Source organism: Marmota monax, unplaced genomic scaffold (assembly GCF_021218885.2).
Source record: "Marmota monax isolate L192 unplaced genomic scaffold, Marmota_monax_Labrador192_F-V1.1 WCK01_AAM20220418_F8-fsc00280, whole genome shotgun sequence".
Taxonomy (NCBI): Eukaryota; Metazoa; Chordata; class Mammalia; order Rodentia; family Sciuridae; genus Marmota; species Marmota monax.
Window position 1 is genome coordinate 957419 of NW_026692080.1, and position 16819 is coordinate 974237.

The 16819-nt window shown below is 36.8% G+C and overlaps 1 protein-coding gene across 6 annotated transcripts; it reads right to left on the minus strand.

Annotated features, from left to right (window-relative positions):
• Positions 1 to 1722: 1722 nt before the first annotated feature.
• Znf311 (zinc finger protein 311) lies at positions 1723 to 12439 on the minus strand. Of its 6 annotated transcripts, XM_046459557.2 has the most exons (8): positions 12313 to 12439; positions 11039 to 11133; positions 10861 to 10934; positions 10424 to 10505; positions 6751 to 6842; positions 6101 to 6227; positions 5449 to 5553; positions 1723 to 3649 (listed from the first exon to the last, which is right to left on the minus strand). In XM_046459557.2, exons 3-8 carry the CDS (start codon positions 10867 to 10869, stop codon positions 2142 to 2144), a joined length of 1923 nt encoding a protein of 640 aa, XP_046315513.1. In that variant the 5' UTR covers positions 10870 to 10934; positions 11039 to 11133; positions 12313 to 12439; the 3' UTR covers positions 1723 to 2141. The 6 variants fall into 6 exon arrangements, with proteins under 6 accessions (XP_046315513.1, XP_058440583.1, XP_058440585.1 ...); XM_058584600.1 differs by having other exon boundaries at positions 10861 to 11219; positions 12313 to 12436; XM_058584602.1 differs by having other exon boundaries at positions 10861 to 11219; positions 11820 to 12418.
• Positions 12440 to 16819: the final 4380 nt, after the last annotated feature.

Here is a 16819-nt window from a genome sequence, read left to right on the forward strand (position 1 = left end):
ACAATATAAGTGGCCATATAAAACTATTGCTAATTTTCTGTAGATACTGAATCTGAGAAATAATGCTTTCATTTATAACTTTTGTATAATAAACCATAGTTCACATGGAATTTGTTACTAGAAAATTTTATCTCTTGAATTCCTTGTCTATTTTACTAGATATGTAACCATTTTCCAAAACATTCTCTGTGAAACAACATAATCCATGAAGATGCTCCCCTAAACAAAGATTCTATGGTTAATTATTTTTGGAAAGCAATGTTTTCATAGGTTCCTAGTGGACAATGTTTTTATAGATTCAGAATGGACATCAACATATTATAGGCCTTCAGAAATTTCTTTTAATTAGTGTGTTTTAATTATACAGAAAAATGGGTTAGGCCCTGAAAAATCTTTAAGGGAACAACAACAAAATGACAAAACACACAACCTTACCTAATCAGAATTTCCTAAATTTATTATTTTTAAGAACACTAACTTATAAAACACTTTCAAGAAATTCTGAGAAATGCTGGGTAACCCATTGTTCATCTCTTTCTTTTAAACTACTGTGCGGAGGATGAAACCCAGGCCTGGAACACACTAACTAAGCACCCTGCCGCTGACAGTGTTCATCTCTTTACCAGTGAGAGAACTTAGGCTAAGTTCTCAATGATGTTAATAAAAACAAACAATTAATTTTTAACTTCTATTTTAATAGCCTTATTATGTCTTGGTATTTCATTCTGTCTGCAACAAAGGACACATAAAGTGATAATATTTAGAAGAGAAAGGGAAGGATATGAACACAGAGAATCTTGAAATATATATAAAAATATATTTGTAAGAGTATTTCATATGCTATGCAAATGAACATAGTAATATTTAAGAAATAAAGTTAGAAAAATTTTGTTGTATTTATAAGACTTCAAACTCTTTCCTAAGTAAATTGCTGCTTAACACTGTATTTCTGACTTATCTGTAATTCCTAAATCTACCCATTCTCTCACTTCCATTTTCACTCTGAAGCTTAGGAATCCTGATATACAATATAGAGAAGTACCAGTTTTAAGTTTAATACCTTGGCAAAAAATAATCAATGCTTATCAATTAAAAATGTTTTGTGTTGAACTGAGGTAAAACTTCATGCCAAAAGATTTGGTGTATGCATATGGGAATTGCCTAGGTAAGTCTAAACACTTGGGAGGATAATTTGTGCAGAATGTATTAGTCATATGATCCCGGACAAGTTCATTTCTTTTGGTACTGGGGTTGAACCTAGGGCCTTGCACATGCCAATCAAGTGCCCTACCCCTGAGCTATATCTCTGGCTTTTTTTTACTTTTAGATGAGTCTCACTTAATTGCCCAGACTGTCCTTGAATTTGGGATCCTCCTGCTTCAGCCTCTCAAGTAGCTGGGATTACAGGCGTTGTGCTACCTTGACTGGCTTTAAGCAAGTTTCTTAATCTTTCTATACCTCAAATTCTTCTTTTTATAGGAACATTGTATGGATTAAACAAATTATTTATTGTTATCTAGAAGTGTTTGACAGTGAGAGCCAGGCATGGTGGTGCATGGCTGTAATTCAAGTGGCTCAGGAGGCTGAGGATTGTGAGTTCAAAGGCAGCCTCAGCAACTTAGCAAGACTGGAAGCAACTCAGCTAGAACCTGTCTCTCTCTCTATATATAGAGTTTGGGATGTGGCTCAGTGGTTAAGTGTCCCTGGGTTCAAACCCCTATATCCCCCCCCCCCCAAAAAAAAAAAAAAAGTTTGATTAAACCCTTGAAAGTGACTGTGCTCACTGAAAAACAAACAAAAAAATATATAATTGTTTTTAAGAACACTAACTTATAAAACACTTTCAAGAAATTTTGAGAAATGCTGAGTAACCCATTGTTCATCTCTTTCTTTTATAAATTTAGTGAATACGTAAGATAAAGAAAGGATAAAGCCTCTGGGGGGGTGGGCGTGTCTCACAATTAGCAGTCAGGAAAACCCTATGTAGGAGAACAAGAAGGACCAGTCTAAGAGTTGGTAAGGAAATGGAAAGTTGTAAACAACAGAATCATTATAATCTGGCATGAATGGTCAAAATACTGATTACTGAGAAGGTCTGGGAAATGTTTACTGGAGAGAGGGATTTCCCATTCTCATCAAGCTCATGGCTTCTCCATACTCAAATGTTTTCTTTTCTTATGTCCAGTAAGATTGGAGCTCACCCTGAAAGCTTTGCCACACTCCTCACATTCATAAGGTTTCTCTCCAGTATGAAGTCGCTTATGTCCAGTTAAAGCTGAGTACTGACGGAAAGATGTGCCACACTCATAGCACGTATATGGCTTTTCACCAGTGTGGATTCTTTTGTGTTGCTTCAGTACTGAATTATGATGAAAGGCCTTTCCACAAATCTCACATGTGTAGGGTCTCTCTCCAGTGTGAATTCTTTGATGATTGGTCAAGTTGGACTTCCCACTGAAAGCTTTGCCACATTCCAAACATTTATAAGGTTTCTCTCCAGTGTGGATTCTTTGATGGATGGTAAGGCAGTGCCTATCCTGGAAAGTTTTCCCACAATCTCCACATGGATAGGGCTTCTTCCCTGTGTGTTCTAGTTCATGAGCCCTGCGCTTACAGTTATGACGGAAGGCTTTTCCACACTTCTCACACTTGTAAGGTTTTTCCTCATTGTGGATTCTTCTATGCTTCTTGAAATCTGCCTTGATACTAAAGGCTTTTCCACACTGAGGGCACCCAAAATGTTTCTCCTGAGTGTGGACTCTTCTGTGTTTGCTTAGGTCTGAGCTTTGACTGAAGGCCCTCCCACACTTGTTGCACTCATAAGGTCGCTCCCCAGTGTGGACTCTTTTGTGTTTGGTGAGATCTGAACTCCCTCTGAAAGCCTTCCCACACTCCTCACATTCATATGGTTTATCCCCAGTATGGATTCTGCCATGGGCAATAAGGGAATGCTTAAACTGGAAGTCCTTTCCACAGTCATTACATTTGTAAGGCTTCTCCCCAGTGTGGACTATCTGATGCACACTGAGACGTGTCCTGGTCTTGAAGGCCTTCCCACAGTCCTGGCACTCATAAGGCTTCTCTTCACTGTGGATTTTTTTATGTCTGCAAAGAGCTGATCTGCTGTTGAAGGCTTTCCCACAGTGTGTACAGTTAAAAGGTTTCTCTCCTGTGTGGATTATGTAGTGTACAGAAAATTGATTTCTGGTCTTGAAAGCTTTCCCACACTCTTTACAGACATGGGATTTCTCACCAGAATGAATTTGATCAAGGAGAATTAGGTCTGAATGCCAGCTGAATTTTTTGTCACATTTCGTATATTCATGAAGTTTTTGCTTTGTAAACACTCTATTATATGAAATATGTTTTGAGTTTGAATTAAAGATTTTTTTAAGTACCTTCTGGTTCTTTCCCTTTTTGAAGGTCACTTCTGTAGAGCCTTCTCTCACTTCTCTCAGTTCTCCCCTTACGAATGTTTCCCATTGATTTTCTAGTTTGACATCCTGCATACAAACTTCTCTAACTTCAGGATCCTGGGAAACAATATTTAGAAGACTGTTACATTTCACCCAGAAGACTTCTCTGTTTTCAAATACTTCTTGTTCTGAAGGTGCCTTCTCACTCCCAGGCCAAATCCTGCCTGTTGGTACTTAAAAGAGAAAATAAGACTGTCAGAGGAGAGAAAATAAGAAAATAAGATAGGAGAGGTGAAGCAATGTGAATCTGTTTGAAGAGTAAATGACATAAAAAAAAAAACAAATTAAAAATTTCTCATAAACACAAAAAAAGAGCAAATAACTTTCATGCTAGAAAAGTTACTAACATTGTGTCAAAGGTCAGGACATTATATGACCATTTTGTCACATTAAAGGGAAGAGACTGAAAGCTTCTCTATCATTCACCTGGGTAGGCTGAAACATTGAGAAGTATGAAGACATTTTAAACTTGGCAAACTTTATATAAAATCTTTACAAAAATACTCCTCTTCTACAGTCTCCTAGTTTAGTGAGCAGCAACTTCATACACCTAGCCACAACTTCATACACAAGCTAGAAAACTGAAAATCATCTTTATTTCCTTCTCCCTCCCCTCATATTTACTCAGCTAACATTTTACAAATTCTAATTATGAGGTGATCTGCTAAAGGGGTGCTGAAATCCTGATGCAGTCCCCTTTAAAAGAAGTATCTGCTTTGATCCTAAGAGTGGGTTCTGGATGGCCATATTTCTGCTGTGTGACTGTCCATTTGGGTGGGAAGGATTAGAGCTGGGTAACACTTTGATCCAAACCAGGCTAGATTCTCTCATCTTAGCCTTTGGAATAGTGATCTGAATGCAGGCAAGATCAGGCTCTGAGAGAAGTGGTGGCAGGAAAGTATATGACACAGGGGAGGGAATGTTCTGCCATTTGCTCTGATGGGCAAAAAAGATCAATTTGGCAGAAAAGAATGAAGAGAAACAGTTGGAGAGATAGGCCTGATTTAAGTGCCACGGCATACCCTGAATAAAGAGTTTATGTTCTTTTGCTTAGAGTAAATTTTTATTCTTGGCAACCAAACAATCCAAAATCAATCTCCCTTCTCCATTTCCACCTGTGCATTCTCACTAGCTATCTGTAATACCCCTCAAATGTCCTTTAGTCTGGTTCCCATTTAACATATACTCCACACTCCTTCCAAACCATTCTTTCTAATAATGTCACTCAACTTACAATACTTCAAATGGTACTCCAGAGTCACCCAGAAAGAAAGGAAGTAAAGCATACAGTCAAGAGCCCTAGCTGGGCTCAGATTCTAGTTCTGGTACCTAATAAATGTGTGAACTTGGAAGGATAACTTCAATTCTCTTGAGTCAATAGCTTTATCTATAAAATGGGATCATCTGTCCATAATTACATGAGTTAATGTATATAAAACACTTGCCATACTGATGTACTTAACCAATGTTAGTTACAAAGTTCAAGGCATGTAGCTTATCAAACACTCATAGAAAATCCTTCAAACCATGATCTTGCTTTTTTCTACTGCTCCTGAACTTTCTCTACAAATTACCCTAAGTTCTTTGCTCTGGTCATACTCTACTAGTCCAAGTTTATTTGTTTTATTCCACAATACTTTCTCACATGTTATTCCCTCTGCTTCAACTGCCTCTCTCCTCCTTCAACTTATTGCTCTCTGAGCCCTGCAATAACTCATATACAAAGAGGAAAGCAATTTTCTGAGCTTTCTAAAAGGGCTTAACTGCAAAAGGTTATTAGATAGATTGGAGGGGACCAATTAGATAATGAAAGACTACTACCCATGTTTGTTGCTGTTGTTTTCTTTTTCTTGAGTTGTAAATGGATTTCATTTCTGGGGCCTTCAGGATGGATGAACTATCACTAAGAACATTCTATAATCATTTTGTACATGGAAGACGATACGGAACTAAAAGCTTCATCATCACTCACCTGGGAAGGAGCAGCTCAGGAACCTCCCGTACTGTAGATCCTGAACACATGGCTCTGCTTCTTGCTCCAGATGGGAGATCAAAGGAGGTTTAGGAAATGAAAATCCTGGTTGCAGAGAAGGAATGAGACTGTATAGAATAACAAGGAGCTGTTCTTACACTTGGCCCTGATCCCTCTGTTTGTGTAAGGAGACAGGAAAGAAATACCTACTTAGGTAGAGAAAAGGGTTTCTTTAGCATTCTGGAAACAGGTACAAGGATTTGTTTGGAAACTGTCTTAGAAAAGCCTTAGAAGGCTACTATTTTAGGCCCCTAGAAGGCAGTTCACAACTAGGAGCTGAACACATGCCATTTAATGGAAAAACTAGGGAGCTGAAGAAGCAAGAACCTGGGGAAAAGAGAAGCTAGGTATCTCCCTTTCACCCAGACAGAGTACCATTCCAAAGAATTAGAAAACAATAACAAAAATGCCTAAAAGGTTACCTGTTGTACAACAAAGGTAAACCAAAACTTTTATTTTTAGGCAAGATCCTGATGGTTAAGAAAGAGGGCTCTAACTTTCAATATGCGAGCCTATACACAACAAAATGAGCATTATTTTATTTTTTTAAGGATGGAGAAAGCACTACGCCAAGTGCAGAAAAGGTTCTTACCAAGGGATACCATGTTTCCATAATTTTCCAACATCACATCTTTGTAGAGATGCCTTTGAAAATAGGTCAGACTCTGCCACTCCTTACTAGAGAAGTTCACAGCTATATCCTCAAATGTTAGCGATGCCTGAAACAATAAGTTCCTGTTGTCCAGGAGAAAACCCCACAGTTTCCTCAGGAAACAGAGACAGAAGAAAGGAATTTATAGGGAGAAGGTTTATAGAAGTGAAAGACTGTTACTGTTTGGTTGATATTTAGAAATGAAGTGAAAGGGAACACAGGCTTTTAATACTGAAAAATAACAAAAGAGGAAACAATCTACAAGTGGTTTGTTCTCCAACAAAATGTTCCTTATGAGAGGGAGCATCTTGGTTTGAGATTTGTGTAACCATATAATGTAGTGAAAATAAGGCCAGGGGCTGGAGATGTGGCTCAAGCGGTAGCACGCTCGCCTGGCATGCGTGTGGCCCAGGTTCGATCCTCAGCACCACATACAAACAAAGATGTTGTGTCGGCCAAAAACCAAAAAAATAAATATTAAAAAATTCTCTCTTTCTCTCTCTCTTAAAAAAAAAAAAAAAAAGAAAAGAAGTCCATATTTAGGAGGTATTGAAATAGTTTCAGGAAGGATGAAAGGTGCCTCAGCTCACTTGGGCCCAGCTCATCAGTGTGGCATCTGTTTCTAGTAGGTTTTCTTGACTTCCATCTTTAGTGAAGACAGGATATTGAGAAGCTGGTAGAACTGAGGGAAGAGAAATATGCAAGAGTCAGTTTAGCATAACAAAACCTGCTTCAATCTCTTCTTCACCAAATGCAGAAGCACAGCAGCTCTAACCTAGGGGTCAAGCCTACTGTCATATGATATTCTCTTCTCCACTATTTCTCTAGGCTTAGCTTTCAGTGTTGAGCTATCAGCACTGGCATGGCAGCCAAGCCAGCTTTAAGTACATTCTCTCCCTCTCTCACTTACTACATAATTTTTTTCTGGTTTGTCTTTGAATAATCTTACCCCTCCTCAAATAGATCAGGTAAAAAGGCTTAAATTACTGATTCTCAGCTTGTACAATAACATTTCTTTCTGTATCTGAATACTGAGGTCATTTCCTCCAAAAGACTTGTGGGGAGAGAAGGGACATATGGGGGAACAGGAGATGTTGAACAGTAATATCCAGTAACAGGTCAAGTTTGTTTCTATAGGTAACTAAATGGCTGGTCTAACTTGTTAGTTTATTAGAATAAAAAATTTCCTTGTTTTACCAGAGAGAAATAACTTTTTTGCTGATACTGAACCCTTTTCTTACTAATTTCCTACTACTAAGCCATCTTCCCCACATGAATGCGGTATTGCATGCTTGGCATTTTTTTTTTTCAGTATTTTTTTAGTTGTCGACAGACATTTATTTATTTGTTTATATGTGGTACTGAGAATTGAATCCAGTGCCTCACACATGCTAGGCAAGTACTCTGCCACTGAGCCACAACCCCAGCCCCACATTTGGCATTTTAAAAGGTAAAAGATTATATAAACCTAAGAGAAATGAGAGTATTTTTAAGATGAAAAAGGAAAGCTTATCAAAATGTCCAATAGTCTAGGTATAATCTATATGAATTGGGCAAGAAGTACAGCTTCATATTATTAATTAATGGGGTCTTGCTTTATTTCTTGAAGGTCATTTCAACCTTTCGTAGCTTCAATGTTTAAGGTGACTTACGTTTCTTAACAGTTTATCCCTAAATTAAAGTCTGAATGAATTCTTTTTGCTATTAACAAACCAGCAATGTTGAAGCCATCTGTTGGTAAGAATCTAGGATCATCTTTGGTCTTAGGCATCCAAAATTATTATTCAAATTTGACCAGAACTCTATTTTAGAACTAGATTTCTTCCCACAGAAATTTCCTAAGAACACCCACTTTGGTCTAGGTTACTCTTGAGCTTTTGACCAAGACTGAGGCTATGTCTTAATTATGGTGGTTCCAGTCACTTTTCCCACTGTCTCTCTATAAAATTGCCAAGTTATTCTGTCTCAGTCCCAAGCTCACCTAGATAGTACAGAGCTCATAGCAAATATATATTTTGCCTATAATGCTATATAAAAGTTCTTTTCCTTATAACATCAACAAACTTAAAGCTCTCAATTGGCTTTTTTTTATCAACATTTTATTATGAATGTTTCCAAATATCCAGAAAAGTTGAAAAATGTAAATATCCATATACCAACCATTTATATTCTATGATTAACATTTTGCAGTATTTGCTTTTTTATCACATATCTATTCCTCTATCTGTACTTTAATCTATGTTTTGATATATTTCAAAGGAAGTTGCAAACATCAGTAACTTCAGCTCTAACTGCTCTAGCATATATATTACTAACTGGAGTAAATATTTGTTTAATTTTTTTTTAAGATAGAATTTACATGTAATGAAATATACAAGCCTTAAGTGTACCACTGGATGAATTTTGACAAAAGCATACCCCTATATAACTCAAATTCTCCTCCACATACTTACTGGGCTAGTTTTCTCAACTCATAGTGATGCTTAAGCTTTATTTTTTAGCTTTAGAATTTGAAAGGTCAGTTTCTCCTCTCTAGTTAAAGGAGGACTGGAAGACTCAGGTCATGAGTATATTTTATTTATTTTTAAAATATATTCTTTTAATTATTGATGGACACAGTACCTTCATTTTATTTATTTATTTTTATGTGGTGCTGAGTATTGAACCCAGTGCCTCACACATGTGAGGCAAGCACTCCACCACTGAGCTACACCTTAGCCCATGAGTATATTTTATTTTAAAAAATGAAACAAAATGGGCGGGGGTTGTACCTCAGTGGTAGAGTGCTTGCCTAGCTTGTGCGAGGCACTGAGTTGAATCCTCAGCACCACATAAAAATAAATAAATAAAATAAAGATATTGTGTCCATCTACAACTAAATAAAAATTTAAAAAATGAGCACCTAAGTTTGGTAATATCTATTATTTTCTACTTCTAAATTTATAATATATTCTATTATTAATTTTCATTTGATTTCTTATAAACAGAGTACTTCTCTTATACATATACATATTAGTTTCTTCTTACATATAAAAATATATTTTCCTTTTTCTTTTTACAGGTAATATATACTAAAAAGCTTACTTTTGGGTGTGCCTAGTACTCTATTCAAAAGTTCATGGCTTTCTGGGCCCAATTTTGACTCTAGAATACCATGTCCCAGCAACTATCTCCAAGCACTCCTTTAATACAGATCTTCACATATCATCAAAGCAGAACTTTGATTTTTTGGTACTGGGGATTGAACCCAGGGGCAATCGACCACTGAGTCACATTCCTAGCCCTTTTTTGGTATTTTATTAGAGACAGGGTCTCACTGGATTGCTTAGTGCCTTGCTTTTTGCTGAGGCTGGCTTTGAACATTCAATCCTCCTGCCTCAGCTTCCTGAGAATGCTGGGATTAGAGAATGTACCACATGCCCAACATCAGAGCACACTTCTAATGCTCAGACTCCCATTAGTCCATTTTCCTTCACTTGCCTCAAAGGTTCATGGGAAACCATTTACTCTTTCTTTTGCCACTGCTCTTTTATTTCTCAAGTATTTATACTATAATTAAAATTTTCAGGGTTCTTAAAATATATATAAAGAAATAAAATTTAATATATTTTCAAATTGTATATGTTGGCAAAACTGTGTTTGGCTAGAAGTTACTAAATTATACTACAAAGTTTTTTTTCCACTTTTTTAAATTGTATATTATAGTTGTATATAATAATGGAATTTGTTCTGCTATATTCATACATGCACACAAAATATCAATATAATTTGCCAATATTACTTCCCAAGCATATCCCCCTTTACAAGTTTTATATGTGTAAATATTTATGTACAAACATGTATACCATTTATCATATATATTGCTATACAGTAAATGAGTGTATGCATTAGATTTCTTTGATAAATTTCTTTATAGAAAATTTTCACAAAAAATTTGTATCTTTTTTTAATGGTGCCAGGGATGGAACCCAGGGCCTTGTGCTTGCTAGGCAAACACTCTTAACACGGAGCTACATTCCCAGCCATTTTTATAAATCTTTGTTTTTTGCCTCCCCAGCCCCTGTCCAAATGTGATTTAAGATTAGGGCAGAAACTGAATAACTAAATTATTCTAAATACTGATCCAAACCCAGTACAGAAACATGAGAAAGCATTCTATAAATGCTCAATAATGAATAGATTTTTGGATCTGGGAGGACCCATTCTATGTCCCTACTCTATTCTCAGCTGCATGACTCCTGTCACAATAGCTGTGCACCTCACCTTTTTTCTGAAGGAGCTGGGTATTGCTGGGAATGCAAAGTAGCTGGCATGGTGATCCTGGACTCTCATCTGAGAGCACAACCTATTGCAGAATGAAAAATGAATTCAGAGAGGTTATAAGAAAAATACATGGGAAGATGCATCCAATCATTAAGGATTTATCTGTAGAAAACACCTCCCAGAAATACCAAAAGAGGGAAGAAAATCAAGGACTCAGTTCTCAATATACATTATGAAAAACAAAAATGGCACCCAGTTATTCTCTAAAACTGAAAAACTAATAATCAGCAAGTAAAGCAGGAAAAACAATGTCAAGAAGGAGAGACCTTCACAAGGTCAGTCTAGGCCCAACACACTCTCACTGCTTTCCTTCTTTCTTGGACTCACTTCTCTTTTCTCCTCCTTGTGATGTATATTGTAGCCTCCCCTCTTCTTACCTGCTGCATCTTTTTACTCAGCTTTCTTTTATAGTCTTCTACCACTGTCCTTATTTTCTTCTTGATGGTCAGATCTAGTTTCCAAACAAATAGTAATGAAATGGCTTCTGTATTTGCCAGTCTCCTTTTGGGGACACAAATCTTGGTGGTACCAGCAAAAGGAAACTCCTTGACTTACAGTGCAGCTGCTATCTGACTTGATGTTTTAAACATTGCTCTGGATTTCAGGTTCATCATCAACAAAAGTCAGGTGTGAACTCACATCTTGCTTTTCTACATATTCGGTGAAGGAGAGCAAAAAGAGAGGAGAGTGACCATGAGAAGGGGAATAAAACAGAATCATTGAGGACTTGGTGCATCTGTGGAGATGAGGGAGCACAGAAAGACAAATTGAAAGTGTTAATATTCCTACAATACAATCTCCATTGCTAACACCTTGGCCTGAGCAACCATTATTATCATTCCTTCTTTCCATTACTTCAATAGCTTCCTAACCACTCTCCTTGCTTCTATCCTTGCCTTCCTTTTCTCTTCTTAATACAGCTGTCTGAACATTCCAGTTACAACTTAAGTTGGTCATTTCATCTCTGCTCAAGACTCTCCAATTTTACTGAAATGAAAGCTGAAGTCTTTTGGCACAGGGCATTAACTCTTCTGCTCCCCCAAGATAAAAGCTTCAAGTCTTTTAGCAGTCTATAGGATGTGACCATTATCTCTGACATCCTCTTCTACTATTCTCCCCTTCATTGAATCCCATTCAGCCACAATGACCTTTATTTATTTTTTATCCCCCCCCCCCCCATTCCAGGCACATTTCCATCTTAGGCCTTTCTACTAGCTGGTCTGTTCACTTCAAGCTATTGCCAAATGTTGCTTATATGTCATCTTCCCAGGGAGGTCTACTTTACCTTATTTAAAATTGCAACCTACTTTCTCCTTCTAGTCCTGAAATACTTTACCTTGCTTTATGTTAATTCTTCTCTAGGCACTTTATCACTTTCCAGTATGGTGCATTAGTTCTTTATATATCACAACCATCATTTATTGTAGTACTACTCGCGCTAAAATGCAGGCTCCTAGACTCGATGAGGATAGGGAGTTTTATCTGACTTGTTCACTTTTGTAATCCTAAAACAGTATCTGCATTTGTAAATGCTGGATTAAAAATTGGCTGAATGAATGAATATATGAATGGATGCTAGAGATATGAATATAAACAAGAGGTCAGGATACCTTGGGAGCTAGAGTAAGAGGAAGTGAGAAAGAAATCGGCGAGAAATGCCAAGACTAAAGGAGGAAACCTGCAATGCACCCTCTTCCCGCATCTGACAGCAAAGCACCGCCCGCTCAGGGCCCGCGACCTCAGGTGACCCCGGAGCGGGCTGGAGTATTTAAGAAAGGCTGGTAGCGGCTCCCGCTCTTTCCCACTAGCCCATTAGCCAGTTAGGGCACCTGCGGTGGCAGCTCGAGAGCTCCTGGACTGAAGACTCCGTCCCACGCTGCACTAAGGCCCAGACCTTACCGCGGATACTCTCCGCAACAAATGAGAAACACAAACACAACACTAGCTCCACTTCCTACTCGGCCTGGATCATCACTTCCGGCGATTTTCTAGGAAACGCCTAGACTCTCTGGTTGAGCGGTTTCCTAGAAATTCTCAGTCCTCGCGGTTCCTATTTCGAGGATCTTACTCAAGTTTGTGGAGGGTGGAGGATCAGGGTAACATTGACTCACCGTCAGGGAGGGAAATCAAGATGGGAATGGACAGAAATTTTGTGGCAAATATATGAAAAAAGTCAACTTAGGACATAAATAATTGTCTTTTCCCCAAACAACAGTTTCTCTAAGACGATTTCAAGCTCACACAAATGTGGAGAAAAAAGTATAAGGAACCCACATAAACTCATCACTCAGAGCTAGGTAAGATTTTGCTGCACTGTTTCATGTATGGTTTCCATTTTCCTGTTGAAATATTTAAAGCAAAACCCAGACATGTTATTTCAACTTCATCTCTTAAACGACGTGGACATTTTCTTATGGAATTACAAGACCATTATTCCATGTAGGAAAATAATCCCTTTTTATCACCTAATATGGGCTCCATATTGAATTTCTCTAAATATATTTTCTTTTTTGACTCAGGATCTAAAATCTACACGTTTAGTATGGTTGGTTATATCTCTGAATTCTTTTGCCTATAATTATTATTATTTTTTTCCAATGCTGGGAATCAAACCTGGGGCCTCACACATTCTTAGTTCTCTTTTTAAATCTAGATTTAAAGTAGTTCCTTCCTTCCATCCTTTTCCCCCAATATAATGAACTCACTGAACAAACTGGGTCAGTTATCCTAAATGTTTCATTACTGGCTTTATTAATTTGTGTTCTCATTCAATTAATTTCTCTAGCCATGTATTTCCTGTAAGGTAGATGTTAGCTCTAAAGGTTTAATTAAAGTTAGATTTAACTTTTTTGGTAAGGATTCTTCTCAGGTAGTGCTATGTACTTTTTGCCACATTTACTTCACTCTTTGTCATGCTAAATTGATCAACCTTTCATATGATGGTTTCATCCATTGATAATCTTTGCCAGAATCAACCATTTCATTAGGGATTTTAAAACTGTGATTTGGGGCTGGGGTAGTAGCTCAGTGGTAGAGCGCTTGCCTTGCATGCATGAAGCACTGAGTAGCACCACATAAAAATAAATAAATAAAATAGAGATTGTGTTCATCTTCAACTAAAAAATAAAAATTAAAAAATTGTGATTTTTCTATTCTAACATTCACCCCCCCCCCCACCCACACACACTTACTAGCCTGAATTCCTCTGTAAAGAAGGGCTTACTTTAGGGGCTGGGGTTGTGGCTCAGCGGTAGAGCACTCACCTAGCATGTGTGAGGTCTTGGGTTTGATCCTCAGCACAACATAGAAATAAAGAGATAAAATAAAGATATTGTGTCCAACAACAACTAAAAGATAAATATATTTAAAAAAAAGAAGGACTTACTTTAAACCAGTTTAATAATCTAGTGAGATAAATTTATTTACACTATTTGTTCTTGGTTAACCCCAATTGTTGTTAAGATTTCTAAAATAATTAATACTGAAATTTTGCCAGGAGTCCATGTCAAGCTTTTCAGCCTGTTAATTATACTGTTCACTTTTTTTTTACTTTTTGAAAATTTGGATATTTGATAGTCTTGGGAATCTGTTCCACTCCTCAGAAATGGCCTTCAGAGGGTCCTGTGGCCAATCTGATTTTAGGACTTTTCAGGCTAGGCATGAAGACCTGAACTCATTTAAGGCAAGTATCTTCCTCGTATTATTATTTGTCCTACATTCCCAATTTGAAAGTTATGATTATTGGTGGAGAAATAAAAGCTTATGTGGTATTAAGTAATTTTATAGGTCCCATGGCCATTATTAAAATTACCAAGTACACTTTCAGGGGCTTTTGGAAATACAGCAAATATGTCAGGCACACCAAGGAATACTCAACACCTAGATTAAGACATAAAATATTACAATTAAATTAAATTAAATATTACAATTACAATTAAATTCTTTCGGTATCCCTTCCCAATTCCTACCTCCTTCTTTCCCAGATTTACTGTTATCCTGATTTTGATGTTATTATTCCCATCCATGTTTGTATTTTTTTAGTACATACATGGGTAGCCACAAATATCATAGTGTGTAATTTTTGTATTTTACAAATTCTGTACAATTAGTTTCCCTCCATACATATTTTTTAATCTTGAAAGACTTGATTTGATTTGGGTTCAATATTTTTGGGGAAAATTGGGTATATTGTGTACTTTGTAATCAACTTTGTGGTTTCAAGATTTATCTTTTTTTTATATATATATACATGTTTTAGTTGTAGGTGGACACAATACCTTTATTTTATTTTTATGTGGTGCTGAGGATTGAACCTAGGGCCTCATGTGTGCCAGGCAAGTGCTCTATCACTGAGCCACAGCCTCAGACCCTCAAGATTTATCTTTAATGAAAAAAGTAGTTCTAACTCATTTTTAACTGCCATAATCTTTTCCATTTTTTTCTTAATATTCTTATTATTTAAACTCAACTAAGAACTTTAGCAAGTATTTGCTTTTTTTGTCTTTTTAAAAAATATTTTTAGTAGTAGATGGACACAATACCTTCATTTTATTTATTTTTATATGTGCTAAGGCTCAAACTCAGTGCCTCCCACATGCCAGGCAAGTGCTCTACCATTGAGCTAACAGCTCCAGCCTTTTTTTTTTTTTTTGTTCTTTGATTTGATATAGATTCAATTATGCTTATATTCATTGTGAGTTTTTTTTTTTTTTTTTGGTAGTGCTGGGGATTGAATCCAGGGCTTTGAGCATGCTAGGCAAGCACTCTACCTACTGAGCTATTTCCCCCACCTGGTTGCTGTTGTGGTGTTTTTTTGTTTTTTTTTTTTTTAATAATTGTTTTCTTGGAAAGTCTTCTAAAGGATAATTTCCCAGAACTTTATGGTAGAAAGGTTATTTATTTAATTAATTTACTTTTTGGTGCTGAGCATTGAACTCAAGGCTTCAACATGTGCTAGGCAAACACTCTACCCCTGAGTCACCTAGCCACATTTCTCATCTAACATAGGAAAGAAAAATCCAAAAAGCATTTGCTATTTAGAGTTTAAATGTATATAACTAAGGATAGAAGCCAATCTTAAAAGCTTACATACTGTGTGACTTCAGTTACATTACATTCTGAAAAAGGCACACTAAGGAGACAATGAAAAGGTCAGTGGTTGCCAGGGGTTGGGCAACAGAGGATGAATAGGCACAGCACAGAGGATTTTTAGGGCATTGAAAACACTTTGTATGATACTATAATAGTGGTTACTTATTATTATACATTTGTCCAAACTCATAGAATGTTTAAACCAAAAGTGAACTTTTATGTAAACCATCGATTTTGGGTGATAATGATATGTCAATGTAGGCTGCTCACTTGTAAAAAATGTACCACTCTGGTTGGAGATGTTGATAGTGATGGGCTGGCCTGTGCATGTATGGCAATAAAAGGGTTCATGGGAAATCTCTCTGTGCCTTTAGCTCAATTTTTCGGTGAACCTAAAACTGCTTTAAAATATACCATCTATTAAAAATATTTACCACTGCCTCAAACTTTGAAATATATTTTTTGGGCTTATTCTTACTACTTTTGTATATTGAATATTTTCCATTCAAATTTCTTCTGCTAAACATTATATTGAGGGGCTGGGGATGTGGCTCGCCTGGCATGCGTGCGGCCCGGGTTCGATCCTCAGAACCACATACAAACAAAGATGTTGTGTCCGCCAAAAACTAAAAAATAAATATTAAAATTCTCTCTCTCTTAAAAAAAAAACCATTATATTGAACTATAACATAATAAAGACATATTATTGAAAGATAACAGAAATACATTTTGGAAAATAGGATACATTAAAATGTTTGTGACTCTTCATAATTTTAAAAATTAAAACGTTTAAATATAGGTGACACAGCTATAAGAAGAGGCAAATGCTGATATCAGTCAAAATTGCTTTGCAGTAATTTTATTTTCAGACTCATATTTAAGTTCATCCATTCAACAAGCACTACAGTAACTGTTCTAAAGGTTTGAAATACATGAGTGGACAAAACAGTTCAAATCTAATTTTAACAGTTCAACCACTAATTCTGATTAACTAGTGCTTCCATTTTATTTATCTTTTCTCTTCGTACACTGAAGAAGATAAACATCATATTCAACCTGATCTGTACCCCAAACATGGAGAGTTTTCCCAACAAACTAAGCTGTGATTCAGACAACAGTTTCAGGGTCTACAGGGACGAATCAAAGAGAAGAGTCCGCCACAGGTCCTAGAAGGGCAAGAGGCAGGTTGCCATGGAGACCACGGAGTGGAAAGGCTCAGAGCCTAGGTAGTGTGGGAGCTGGGGG

Coding starts and splice junctions, on each gene's coding strand:
- Znf311 (XM_046459557.2), bottom strand. Junction 6,228..6,750: donor CACTGATGAGCTGGGCCCAA/GTGAGCTGAGGC, acceptor TTATTGTTTCAG/GCATCGCTAACATTTGAGGA. Junction 3,650..5,448: donor CCTGAGCTGCTCCTTCCCAG/GTGAGTGATGAT, acceptor TTCTCTTTTAAG/TACCAACAGGCAGGATTTGG.